General features: G+C 38.6%; 2 protein-coding genes across 3 annotated transcripts in view; both read left to right on the forward strand.

The window, feature by feature from the left end:
• MGAT3 (beta-1,4-mannosyl-glycoprotein 4-beta-N-acetylglucosaminyltransferase) overlaps nt 1-7,784 on the forward strand; it is a 68,937-nt gene extending 61,153 nt beyond the window's left edge. For both annotated transcript variants that reach the window (XM_075182917.1, XM_075182916.1), the window contains exon 2: nt 2,050-7,784. In XM_075182917.1, the coding sequence (XP_075039018.1) occupies nt 2,051-3,565 (1,515 nt within the window). In that variant the 5' untranslated portion in view covers nt 2,050 and the 3' untranslated portion in view covers nt 3,566-7,784. The remainder of the gene's footprint in view (nt 1-2,049) is intronic.
• MIURF (mitochondrial elongation factor 1 upstream open reading frame) overlaps nt 1-13,037 on the forward strand; it is a 132,449-nt gene that overhangs the window by 61,094 nt on the left and 58,318 nt on the right. The window lies entirely within an intron of this gene.

Here is a 13,037-nt window from a genome sequence, read left to right on the forward strand (position 1 = left end):
ACCCTAGTCTCTCCCCCTTTCTGTCTGTCTGTGTATGTTAGGGAATTTAGACTGTAATCTCCAATGGGGCAGGGACTGATGTGAATGAGTTCTCTGTACAGCGCTGCGGAATCAGTGGTGCTATATAAATAAATGATGAGCTATATATATATATATATATATCATGTGTGTGTAAAAAGACAAGAAAAACCTCATCATATTGGCATTCTGTGGGGTACTGGGGTAAACTGGCTCACAAATCATTCAAGTCAATATATAGCATAGGAAAGAGTTTACAGAAGGGGTGCCTGTTAATTGTAGAAAGTTCAGTTCAATTCAGTTAGTTTTGTATTAGTATAGTGCCTACACTATGATGGCCAGGCTCCAGTTTCTAAACAGTCCCTTCCCTTACTAGATTGCTCACACGTATAGATTAGAATATTTCAATATGTTCCACCTTCTGAATGGTTTATCATTACCTCTCTCTCGTCATTCATGTAAACAGAGTATGGCAGTGTCATTACGGCGTGAGTCTACAACAGGTTTGTGTTTAATTCATTTCTTGTACCTCTGTGGAATGTTTGCTGTCATAGGTTTAGATTAATGGCTTATTTGAATTGGAGGTTTTGCAACATAGTCGTGTTTTGGTGTTACCGAACTTTGGCTGACGTTTTGTGTAAGTGTTAAAATGTTTATACCATGGAAGCTTTGTGGGACAGAAATGTATTGATTTCCTATAGCTTTATATTACATTGAGTTATACCCGTATGTTTTAGCGCTTTATTCAAAATACACTATTTTTATAGCAGACTTGTGAGTGCTTGCACTAGAACACTTTACAATATCTTACAAAGCTATTGGATCCTAAATCCTCCGTACAATTATTTAGAGCGGTTGTGGTGTGTGTATAGAGTTTTCTGTTTTATTCAGTCATATGCTACATACATTCATTAATGTAAAAGCAATTTGTATTTCTTCTCAAACACCATCTGTTTCCTATTTCCCCACAAATTTCGTGTTAACAAACAAAACCACATTGTAGGTTCAATTTCACAAGAAGTATGTTATTTCATAGTATCTGCCCTGCAAAATATATATATGTGTATGTGTATATATATATATATATATATATGTATGTTTTATTGAAATGTAGGATAGGGCTGGCATGCTATCATTTAATCCAGTTCGGAGGCACTTTGTGAGTAAACAGCAGAATGTGTTGTCCACATGTAAAGTAACTGAAATAATGCAGCTATGCCGTGTATTCTCCATATATGTCTGGATTTACACGACTAGACCGGCACAATAATAGTAGAAATAGTTTCCTCCTAAACTGCATTTTAGACTTCTGTAGACTTCAACCCTGCCCGTGGAGGGACAAGTGACCAAAATAAACAGTTTTTGATGTTCTATTTAGTCATTTAACCTTATATATTAAGTAGCAATTAATGGGCAGTTATTTCTTGTTAAAAAGTATTATGTCACTCAATAAGGTTTCTCCAGTTTGCATTCATTGGTAAATATAGTTTGACTGGACTGCATTTAATTTTCTGTATGATGATTCAACAGCGTAGTAGAAACGAGAGCTCTGAGCAAATATCTTTACACGTAACTGATTTACTGGAAGGTCCGTTGTCTGCCACACTGAGAGCTGCTCAACACTTCTGTCTATACATTCTGCTGTTACATGTAACCCCTCCCAGGCTTCCTGATCTCTCAGTTACAAAAGCAATAGTGCTGAACTTGTCATTTTACCCAAATAACTTTTAAAATCTTTATAAAGTCCAACCTTAACCAAATTCAACCTTCCTTAACACATTCTGGTTGGGTCCATCTCTATATTCAAGCTTTAGTCACTCGAAACTGAGCATCAGCAAAACAGTCTTAATCTAAAGAAGTGATTTTCTTGCCATCGCTTCAGCATCAAGCCTGATCTATTACTAGCTCCACAGAAAAACTCCCCATTAATTTAAAGTAATGTATTACCAGAAGTGTTACCTATGTTTGTGTACATTGTGCTTATGCTCATGATCTTCTTAATAAATGTTTGTATTTATGCTTCATGCACAGGATGAAGATGAGGTGGCACAAGATGTTCCTGCTGCTTTGCATGGGTGGCCTGTGTGTGATATCTGTCCTCCACTTCCTGAAAGCACTGTCTTACGTTTCACTCTCCAGGGATTTGGTCGCTTTAAGTCCCAACTTCATTTCTGGCTTCTTCTGGGAGTCTCGGCCCTTGATGCCTCAACTTGCAGAAAGGACAGATGATGGCACCCAGGTACTACGCACCGCTGGCTACTATCGACCGCCTCAAATCTTGTTTCAACAACCCAAACCACCTCCTTCAAAACATGGTGAAGGTATCAACACAGATGAATTGCACCTGAAAGAATTTGTGTTGCAGGAGGATACAACAGAGTATTTTGTGAGAACTAAATCAGGCGGTGTATGCTTCAGACAAGGAACAAAGTCACTGGACCGCTTGCCTTCTGAGAAACCAGAACGAACATCTCCACGTAAGGTATCACCTGGCATTGCCCGGCAGCAGCAACCACAGACACAGCGGCGCAGGAAGTGGGTGGAGTGTGTCTGTTTGCCTGGCTGGCATGGACCTAGTTGTGGGGTTCCAACAGTTGTCCAGCACTCCAATCTCCCCACAAAGGACCGTCTAACACCACGTCTAAAACCACGTCGTGTTATCAATGCCATCAACATTAATCATGAATTTGATCTTCTAGAGACACGATTCCATGAGTTGGAGGGGGCTGTGGATGTTTTCTTAATATGTGAATCGAACTTTACAGCCTATGGGGAGGCACGACCTCTCTTATTTCGCCAAATGCTCCTAAATGGAACTCTTGACTATATTAAATCCAAGGTGGTCTATGTTTTCTTAAACCATTTCCCAGAGGGTGGGAAGCAGGATGGATGGATAGCAGATGACTATCTGCGGACATTTCTAACTCGCAATGGGATTAGTCGATTGCGCAATTTACGAGATGATGACCTTTTTATCATAGATGATGCTGATGAGATTCCCAGCAAAGAGGGTGTGCTATTTCTTAAGCTTTATGATGGGTGGACAGAGCCCATTGCTTTTCACATGCGCAAATCACTCTATGGCTACTTTTGGAAGCAGCCAGGTACCCTGGAAGTGATTTCCGGCTGCACAGTTGGAATGCTTTGTTCCGTGTATGGCACAGACGGTATCCGCCTGCGCCGGCGGGAGTACTACACAATGCCCAACTTTCGTCAGTATGAGAATAAAACTGGGCACATTTTGGTTCAGTGGTCTTTGGGAAGCCCTTTACACTTTGCTGGCTGGCACTGCTCGTGGTGCTTTCCACCAGAAGGGATCCATTTTAAGCTGGTCTCTGCACAAAATGGGGATTTTCCAAGATGGGGGGACTATGAAGACAAAAGAGACCTAAACTACATCAGATGGCTCATAAAGACAGGGGGTTGGTTTGATGGAACCAAGCAAGAGTACCCAGCCGCTGACCCGCATGAGCACATGTATGCCCCTAAATTTATCATGGAAAACCCCCAACGTTTTGGATACTTACTTAAAAACCCTTATAGCTGAGGTGGATGGGAACAGAGGTAATGCTGAAAATGGTACGATTATCTTTAGCCGCTTGGCGTTTCCATGTAGAATTTTTTGTTTGTTTTGTTACTTGCTCCCTCGTGGATCTACTGGAAAGGAGATTTGCCACTAACCAGAAAAGGAACATAACGAAAGTTCTCCAGTGAGACTAGTGGTATGCTGGCTGGTGACTTTTTTTTTTTTTTTAAGGTTGTAGCTGAGGGAATTAAATTCTCAGGAGATTGATGGTGGCAATGGTTACTCACCAAGTGAGTGGTATTTCAACAGTGATACGCCAACCTAATGTTTGTCATGTCAGTGCAGCTGTCTTATGCAACATTGTATGTTTACATATCTTTCCTGTTAACTCTTTGGATGTCTTAGGGATTCGTCAATACTTCGCCAGAAATAATATCATACTTGAGTATGATTATGCACTTCCATGTTCCCATGCACAACAACCTACTTTTAGGAAACTCTTGTGGATTATAAGAAGTCTCTATAGTTTGTAGACATTTCCTGGCAGCGGATAGGTTGTATTAACCCTTAGTAGCAGGAACATGGAAATCCATCGTTATACTCTGTTCTGCAAAATGATCAAGCTTTAACTTTGCTTGATTTCTCTAACTTCATCATCATTGGTGCCAATGCACTGCAGGCCTTGAGGCGTTCAACATATGGCATAGTAGTGGTAAGAATGAAGGGATAGTGCACTTTTTTTGCTGCGCCTTTTTGTCCTGCACAAGGCTTTATTTCTTCAGTTTGATGCAAACAGTTTTTCTGCCAAATGTTAATTTAAGAGTACATTATGCACAAAGCCTGATCTGCCTTTAACATTCATATTAAGCATCAGGCATTACAGTGAGAAATGACTTGCAAATAGGGGAGACAGAGGGCATCAGTATTGTAATTATGATATAATTTTTGACACAAAATCTTGCTGTGTATTCTATAGCTACCATATCGTCTCTGGTAACAGAAGCAGAAAACTACATCTGACTCTAACCTTAAGTTTACATTTGCAGAAATTACATCACAAATTCAAGACAGCTGCCCACTCCCATATGATTTGTCGAATTTTGCATATTGACCTGAAAGATCTAGCTTTTTTGTATCTGTTTTACATGCCTTGCAGAGCCAAAACAGATAACCCTTATATATAAGCACCCCTGGCGTACGGGAAGTAATGTCTCTGACACTAGGCACTTTTGAACAAGGATTATCAGTGTGATAGGAACATTCCGCACCCAGTATCAATGCGGATAAAGTAAAGATGATAATATGTTATGCCCTGTAAAGGAACTCTTTGGTTAGCACGATTATGGGTTTATTTAAAAGGGAATTGCCATTATATGATAGTCTGCTCATATTAGAGCCAACATATGAGGGTGTAGGGTAGAAACAATGTAACTCCTGGTTGCAAGGTTTGAAGAAGCCACATGAAAGAAGAACGGGGAGTTTGGGACAATAATATAGAAATTACATTTTTAACTATCAGATAAAAAAATGATGTTTAAAAATTCAATCAGAAGTGCTTCATCTAACTGAATCTTCACAATACAGTGTTGTCATGATACATTCGAAGTGGATAAGATATGGGCATTATTGATGGCATACGATGTGTTCTTGACTACTGTGTACATGGTTAAGTAGGGATGTCACATGACATAGGATTTAACTGAACAGAAAGGTTCTCATTCTGCCATTTGTTCTTCTCTTTTCACCTGTATTTGTTTTTGTGTTTATGGATTTAAAATTGTGTGAGCGTTAAAGGAATTTATTCATTTCTAAAAGATTTATTATTCGCATTCCACCGCTCAAAACATGCTTTCTGAAAATCATGCATTATGATGGGGCTTTTGGCATTCGTTTTTAAGGACTTCTGGAAATGATTCCTTTTTAAAAAGTAAATAAATGTAACCACCAATGAGTATATATTGTAAATCCATGTTATTCTTTCTGCTGACTTATGGGTGAAATTAAGAACTCCTGAATCCCTGTAAACATTTTTCCAGCAGCAGGAGAGATGACCTTAGATATTTCAAAATCCCAAAACGAAAAATGTCATTATTGACACCGTCATTTATCTCTGAAAACATGTGTTTTACTTCATAAGTGCTGTATTTCAAACATAAGCCATCAGATACTAATAGGGATTTACAAAGAGTTAACAGTTAATCGTGAATGTACTATGACTGCTAACAAGAAGAACATCAATGTATGTTTTTATCGATGTTTGTGAAATCCTGTAACTGTTATCATGCATCACAGGAAGAACATTCATGCTTAGGAACATAAACACTGAATGCAGAGTGCAAATTCCAGGAATGCTCTAGAAAATATACCCCATCTCTAATTAGATATTTTTTAAATTTATTTTCCTTAAATCTTCACAGTGTTGTAAAGTGCTCTTTCAGAATTGAGCTGTTTTTATAGAGCAATAATTATGAACAGCAGATGCATGCTGGGAGTTTGTGTGTTGCCAAACTGCACTAGTCCATGTAAATACAACACATGGGGGCGTACATAATGATACTGGGTGCAGGAAAGAGCAGTTACTAGTGTAAACCAATGACATTCTAGCTGTCGTGTTTATATTGTATCTTTCAAAATGAAAGCAAACATCTGGTTGCTAGAAGTAACAGCAGATTTGCACACACAGCACCATTGAAGCATAAATTGTCTTGTTGATTTTACCACACACACACTTTCTGATGAAACTGTTGACCCATCAGTGTTAGGACAATGGTATCTTCATATAATATTACTTAGGCACTTTATAACTTCACCCCTGATTACATTGTCAAGTGGTCTGCTTCTATAAGCCAAAGCTATGTGGCAATAATATAAACCATTATGAAAGGGAGTTATATCATTTTACAGGAAGGGAATCCAGTTACTACTGAAAGAAAGGCTGCTATTTCCACTTGGCTAATATCCCACATATCATTTTTCATTTTAAGTGTTTTAGCTCTCTATTGGATGAGAGCAGTGTCGTTCAATCCAAAGGAATATTTTTTTATTTTTTTTTATGTTGTGAGAGGGAACTTTGTAGACTATTACAGATATCCGCCAAAAAACAGAAGGAAGTCTACAAGTCTGATCATATGCACCATAACAACCAAAGTACTCTTGATGGTCCCAGGATAGTTCCAAAAGCCCTATTCCAAATAATAAGGATGTATATACTGAATGTCTGCACACATGTTCTTTATTTCCAGCCCTGTGCTTTATTTTTATTTTCCTCACCCTCATTGTAAAGCTGTCCAGTCGCAAAGGGAAATTGTCATGAAAATTGGATTGTATTAATCTGCTGTTTATAAATATAATTTAACTTTTTCAGATGGCTGCATTTGGATATAATTCATTTTGCTACAGTTCTCATCCTCATCAGTACATTGGCTAGGCTGCCCGTACAGTTTTTGCTGTCACTGATATTGACAGTCGCTAACTAAATAACTTAAATTTTGCCACAGACCTCTAGGACTGATAAAGTATTCCTGTCATCTACACAGAGAGGAGGCAGCCATCTTGTGGCCTGAACCAATACAGAAGCTCAGTGATGTTACTAGTTCTTAGTGAATTCGTAAACTGCAATCTCATGAATAGTTTTTCAGCACACAGACTGTCTTTCTCCACCGTGTGTAAGCCATGGAGGCACTTTAACTTTGAATGATATCTCTCAGCAATTGGCATCTTAATCAGCAGAAAGAAACCTATAATGTAAATTATGTAAAATAGTTTCCGTTCAGTGATGAAAAAATACATATATATATATATATATATATATATATATATATATATATATAGATTGTAATATAATAAGTAAGTGGCAACTATATAATGTATATGTGTAAAACTATATTTTAATTTATCAGAGAGACAAGTTGCTATATGTAAATAAAGATCATGAACATTTGAATAGCTATGAATGGAGCACTATTTGCCATATATTGTATGTGTGTGAGATGGGAAGGTCTTTTAAACACTGTGGGGTATATTTACTAAACTGCAGGTATGAAAAAGTGGAGATGTTGCTACAGGCAACCAATCAGATTCTAGCTGTAATTTTGTAGAATGTACTAAATAAATGGTAACTAGAATCTGATTGGTTGCTATAGGCAACATCTCCACTTTTTCAAACCCGCAGTTTAGTAAATATACCCCAAGGTTATCTGAAGAAAAAACATGGTGATAAATTTGTAAGGCGACCAATCGCCTAGAACAGGGGTGGGCAAACCTGTCCTCAAGGGCCATATCCAGTTCATGTTTTTAGGATTTCTTTAATCATGTACAGCTGAGTTAATCTATTTGGCTGGGTCAGTAATTATCCCACCTGTTTCTACAGACAGAAATCCTAAAAACATGAACTGGATATGGCCCTTGAGGACAGGTTTGCCCACCCCTGGCCTAGAAGGAACAGGTCAGATTAATGTCTCTCTATAAATAGGAAAATGGAGACAAGCACAAAATATTTAAATTATTGTACATTATTTGGTAGCACACAGTTGGTTTGCAGAAAGTGGATCATGGATAACCAGCCTTTATAACATGACAACTTAGGACTTTGATCTTGATCCTTCGTTATGGAAACCCTGCCAGTATTTTATTTGTGGGGGGAAAAATGAATTCTATAGAAAGAAAGCATCCTTCATAGTGCAAATCTGTAGTGTGAGCAAAAGACAGACAGATTTGCCCATGGGTTCAAGACCTTCATCAAGCCGACATGAGCTTTCAGATACGTTTCAAGTGGTTTAAGCTCCTGACCCATTTATCCCTATTTTTCTGGCCGTTTACTCTTAAGATGTGACGTGAAAAAAATTAGCAATTCACGTTGCTTAGAGTGACAATTCTGTATCACAAATTATGCTGGTTAATCATCATAGTAGCAAAAACAGTTGAAACAAAAAGGGGTATTCTACCTGCTGAATCACCGCTGTGGCTTTACGCTGCAGAAACAAAGTAAATAAATAATTAATTAATGCTTCCAGCCACATTCCTGAAATAAACCAAAATCGGACTGACTTGTGTTTTGTCCTGGCTTGCCCTGTTGGTTAGTCTGAAAGATGGAAAACTGCTGCATCGTAACCCTTTCAGTCTACTGCAGGAGATTTATGTCATAAGGGAAGTTTTGCAAAGCAATTTTTTTCTGCAAATAAGCAGTTGCGCAGAGTATGTGCGTGTTATCAGTAGACGGAAAGGAAATTCACAATACTTCTAAGCTAGGTTTTTATTTCTAATGTTACATCAAAATTCTCTTGTTAAATATGATGCAGACATGCACTGAACTTTGATTTATTGCATAAATATGGATTTATTACTATTGTAGAAGGCATCTATGTTTTTGTCATGGTTTTTATTGCTTTAAATAAACGTCAGTCAAAAACTACAGAGATTCCATAATGACCAATCAATTAAATATTCTCCCAAATGCAACCAGAATAACTGCAAATATCTAATGATGGGGATGGAATCAATGGTTCCTAGTGACCTTTTGGCCGGGACTGCTCATGCCTACACTTGGTAACAGCACAAGATTGTCTTTTGGACGCTGACTGCTCTATTCAAGTCAAGTTCACCTTCATTGATTCCCCGACTGCAGGTGTAAGCGCTGGCTACAGATTGAATGCCATATAGGTTTGACATGCGGTGTCACTGGTATTTCATAATGCCTGTGGGTAACTGGCCTAAGGCATGAAGCCATAGTTTTATTTCAAGTTTGAGAAATGAAGGAAAGTAATAACTGATATAAAAAATTAATTTTATTTTTGCTGCAGATAAACTCGCTAGCAGTATTGGCACGAAATTGATTTTATTTATAACCAGTCTCTGACTTGCATTGAGCAATGCTTAGTTGATTCACTGCTGTCTCTTAAAGCCCAGGAGAGGCTACAGTTACTTTGTATACAAGTAGCATTGATTGCTGCAGCCAGGCTCCGCATTGCAGTCTCTCACCCTGTCCAAATGTTGCTAAACACAAGGCCTGAGGGATACAATTTCTGTGCCTGTTTCCTGTAGGAAAGAAAAGGTCGTGCTTTCCCCACCAGACCCAACCCTGTGCGAAAATAGGAGCATGGCGCCCCATCCCCCACTAAGAAGGGAGCACATTCTGGTCACAAGCCTTTCTATCCCAGAGCTGCAAAAGCAAAGCACTGCGGGCAAGAATTTATTTTACTATTCTGCAGTTTTGTCAAACAAAGATGATGAGACTTTAGTGCCTTTTAATAACTACAAACAAAAGTTAAATGAAGCATATCTTCTTGTAATCTATTGCTTTTAACCCTTGAGTCTTACATATTTTGTAAATTATGTTATTGGATCAAATGTTCAATCTGTGTGTGTGTATAATACACATTATTGTGTGCCATGTGTTATATATATAAAATTTGGTGTAAGGTTTAGGTTTAAACCTAGGCCCTCTCCTAAGATCTCTCAGCTTCTCTGCCTCCTACAGGTTTGTACTGGGCCACACTCCACTCAGCCGTCGCTTCAGACCTGACTGACTCTCTTCTGAGGCCTTCCACCAGACACACATGGCTCACTGGGCTCTGTGCAGGGCTGCACAAACGTGTGGTCACACACACTTTTTATATTGTGGTGCAGGATGTTGGACTACAAGGTCTGAACAGGTTGGCGACTGGCACCACCTAGCCTGTACCCAGCACAGAACATCATTCAGAGTTGGGCGTTTATAGCCAGCAGTTTTGTTGGCTTTTAGCGGTGTTTTTTTTTTTTTCTCACTTTGCATTACAAAAATAAGAAATTCCCACTGAATTGCAAATACAAAAAATGTTCCCATTATAATATGATGAAGAATGAATAAAGATTTCATCATCTAATAAAGTGGTTGAATGAGGGTTTGAGGAGGGTTTTATTTAATTAAACGTTATCTTAAATATTTGTATTTGTTTGTTTGATGTTCTGGGACTGTGTGTCCCAACATGCACTGGCAGCCATTGACTTGGAAGCGTATACTAGTGCTCGTAGTTCAACAAGCATCAGCATGCCCTTCCAGTAATTAGCTGCCAGTGCATGCTGGAACATGTAATTCCACAATAGCTGGCAGCCAATTGTGGAGTCAACGGTTTCACGTCCATCTTGCCTGTTTGCCAAACCATACAACTTCTGTGAGAGGTGCGGCGAGCAGACAATTCCATTACATTGAGTGAACCATTAGGCACGATAAGAGGAACTTTGGGGGCCAAATGATTTGGTATTTTTGTAACCTATTTAGTCAGCTGAATAGTGTTCAGTGTAGCAGTGCACCCTGGTGGCCAAATGGGAAAGCTCTGACACAAAGCTTCTCTAGATGCTAGAGTTCTACAGAACCTATTTATGGCCCTTGAAATTAAAAACTTAGACTACCATGTGACCTGAAGTTTTCTCAGGCCATAGTGTCCACCCATACTTCCTTTTAGTCCCCAAATAATGTAAACCATATTATGAACTATTCCAACATTTTCTGTTCATTTGGCTTTGAATTATATGAAATTTAAGTATTGTGAGTTAAAGATTTAGAACAGAAAAAGGGAACTAGCTTTCCTACATTTACTGTTCTTAAAATAAGCAGTGAGTGTTTATAATTTCCGTAATCGGGCTGCCAAACAATTTGCAAGTAGAAGTCATTTATTCCCCTTTTTCTATAAGTGTGTCAAAATTTAGGCTGAACACGTGATTATTCTGCATGTTGTCTTTTAATAAAGTGAGAGGTCAAATAAAAACACTTTCTTCATGCCCCTAATAATTTTGAACCAATGATCTGTGACCATTGGGAGTACAATTGTGCAATAGAACATGTGTCCTAACCATAGCTGCCAATCAAAGGTTAGCTTTCATTGGACTGATAAAAACATCTGATTATTTGATGTGGGTTACAGCTCATCATTTCTCCTTGCACCTAGATAATAAACTTACTACATCGGAGTCCTGCATTGTGTGGCTGATTGCAATCAGCATTCCTTAGTTTTCAAAGTCTTATGATGATGGCAGACGTGAGGAGACATGCATACATTTGTATAGACATGAATGAACAATTGCACATCAATATACATATAACGCACATTGCAATTCTGAGATTTTTTCCCCACCTAATCTGATATGATCATTGATGGATTTGGCCATCTGCAATTGTATTGGATCTTCTGTACTGATCTATACTGATCTACATACATATATTAGCATCCTGATTAGCCATTCATGAAATCTATACTTGTTCAGTCTTTCTCTGATCATAGGCTGATAGTAACTTTTGGGTTCTCCAATTATTAGGAACGCCATACGGTCTGATATTTGGGCTGATCTGACAACTGTGCAATGTATTCCATTTGTAGATCATTTCATACTGCAGAATGATGGACTTCAACGTGTTTGGAAATGGTCTTAAACCTTTTCCAGACTGATGAGCAGCAACATTTGCTTGTCTGAGATCATTGCGGATGTCAGTTGTGGAACTACCATTGGTGCCGTGCATCGGGGCCTATGGAGATAATGGGTATATTGTACTAGCATTAAAATCATCAAATTTAAGCTTTCTAAACCGAGACAGGCCACGCCTTCTCTGAAAAGAGGCATTGCCATGTCCACATCCCCAGGGTTGCATGGTAAACTTCAACCCTCCTCCTCTCTGCGTTAAAATTGCGAGTACAATGCACAAAATTGACACCAATGAGCCTAAAGAATAAATTAAAAAGACTGAGAGGTTAGTTTTCCTATTGCATTGTAATCAACAACTTTGAAAATTCTCTGATCACTTTCTCAAGCGCTAAAGTAGAGCACTGAACAATGGAGACTATTTGAGATTTTGGTATAGTTTAAAGATGCACTACCACCGAGGAAATTATTTTCTTCTGTGTACTCCCCATAGCGATAGCCCTGGCCAACAGCTGTGGAAGGAGTGTATAAAAGTGAGGACCAATCACAAGCCGCAATTATGATATTGCAGCTTTTGATTGGTTCTCCTCCTATCGTTTAATATTGGTTAACAAAATTAAATTGGCAAATCTGTAATACAGAGGGGCCTATTTATGAAACAAATTTTACATCAAAATTGGCAGTTTTGGGGGGAGAGACGCATATTTAAGTAAATTTGTCATTTATTAATAGGGAATCGTAGATATCTGCTGCTTTGCCTTCTTCTGCAAACTCATAAGCAGTCACCATAGATGTCTATGGGAATGGCTATTTAGCGCAATTTAACAGCCTATGGGGAGAGAATTGCGGTAGAGGGATCTTCGGATCCCTCACCATAACTTACCTGATATCCCCTCCCGTCACTATCGCAAAGGTGGCCACTTTTTGTCAGTGACATAGGAGACAGGTCTTACAAGGAATAGCAATTTGTTGTGACTCATGGTGAAGCTTTTTAATAAATAGTCACAACATTTCAATCCTTACCTTTGCGATGATTAAAAAGGATAGTGCTGAAAATACGGTGGGAAAAATGTCTGGATGTAGCAGACCCCAGGACTTCAAT

This window comes from Mixophyes fleayi, chromosome 8, assembly GCF_038048845.1.
Source record: "Mixophyes fleayi isolate aMixFle1 chromosome 8, aMixFle1.hap1, whole genome shotgun sequence".
Classification (NCBI taxonomy): domain Eukaryota; kingdom Metazoa; phylum Chordata; class Amphibia; order Anura; family Limnodynastidae; genus Mixophyes; species Mixophyes fleayi.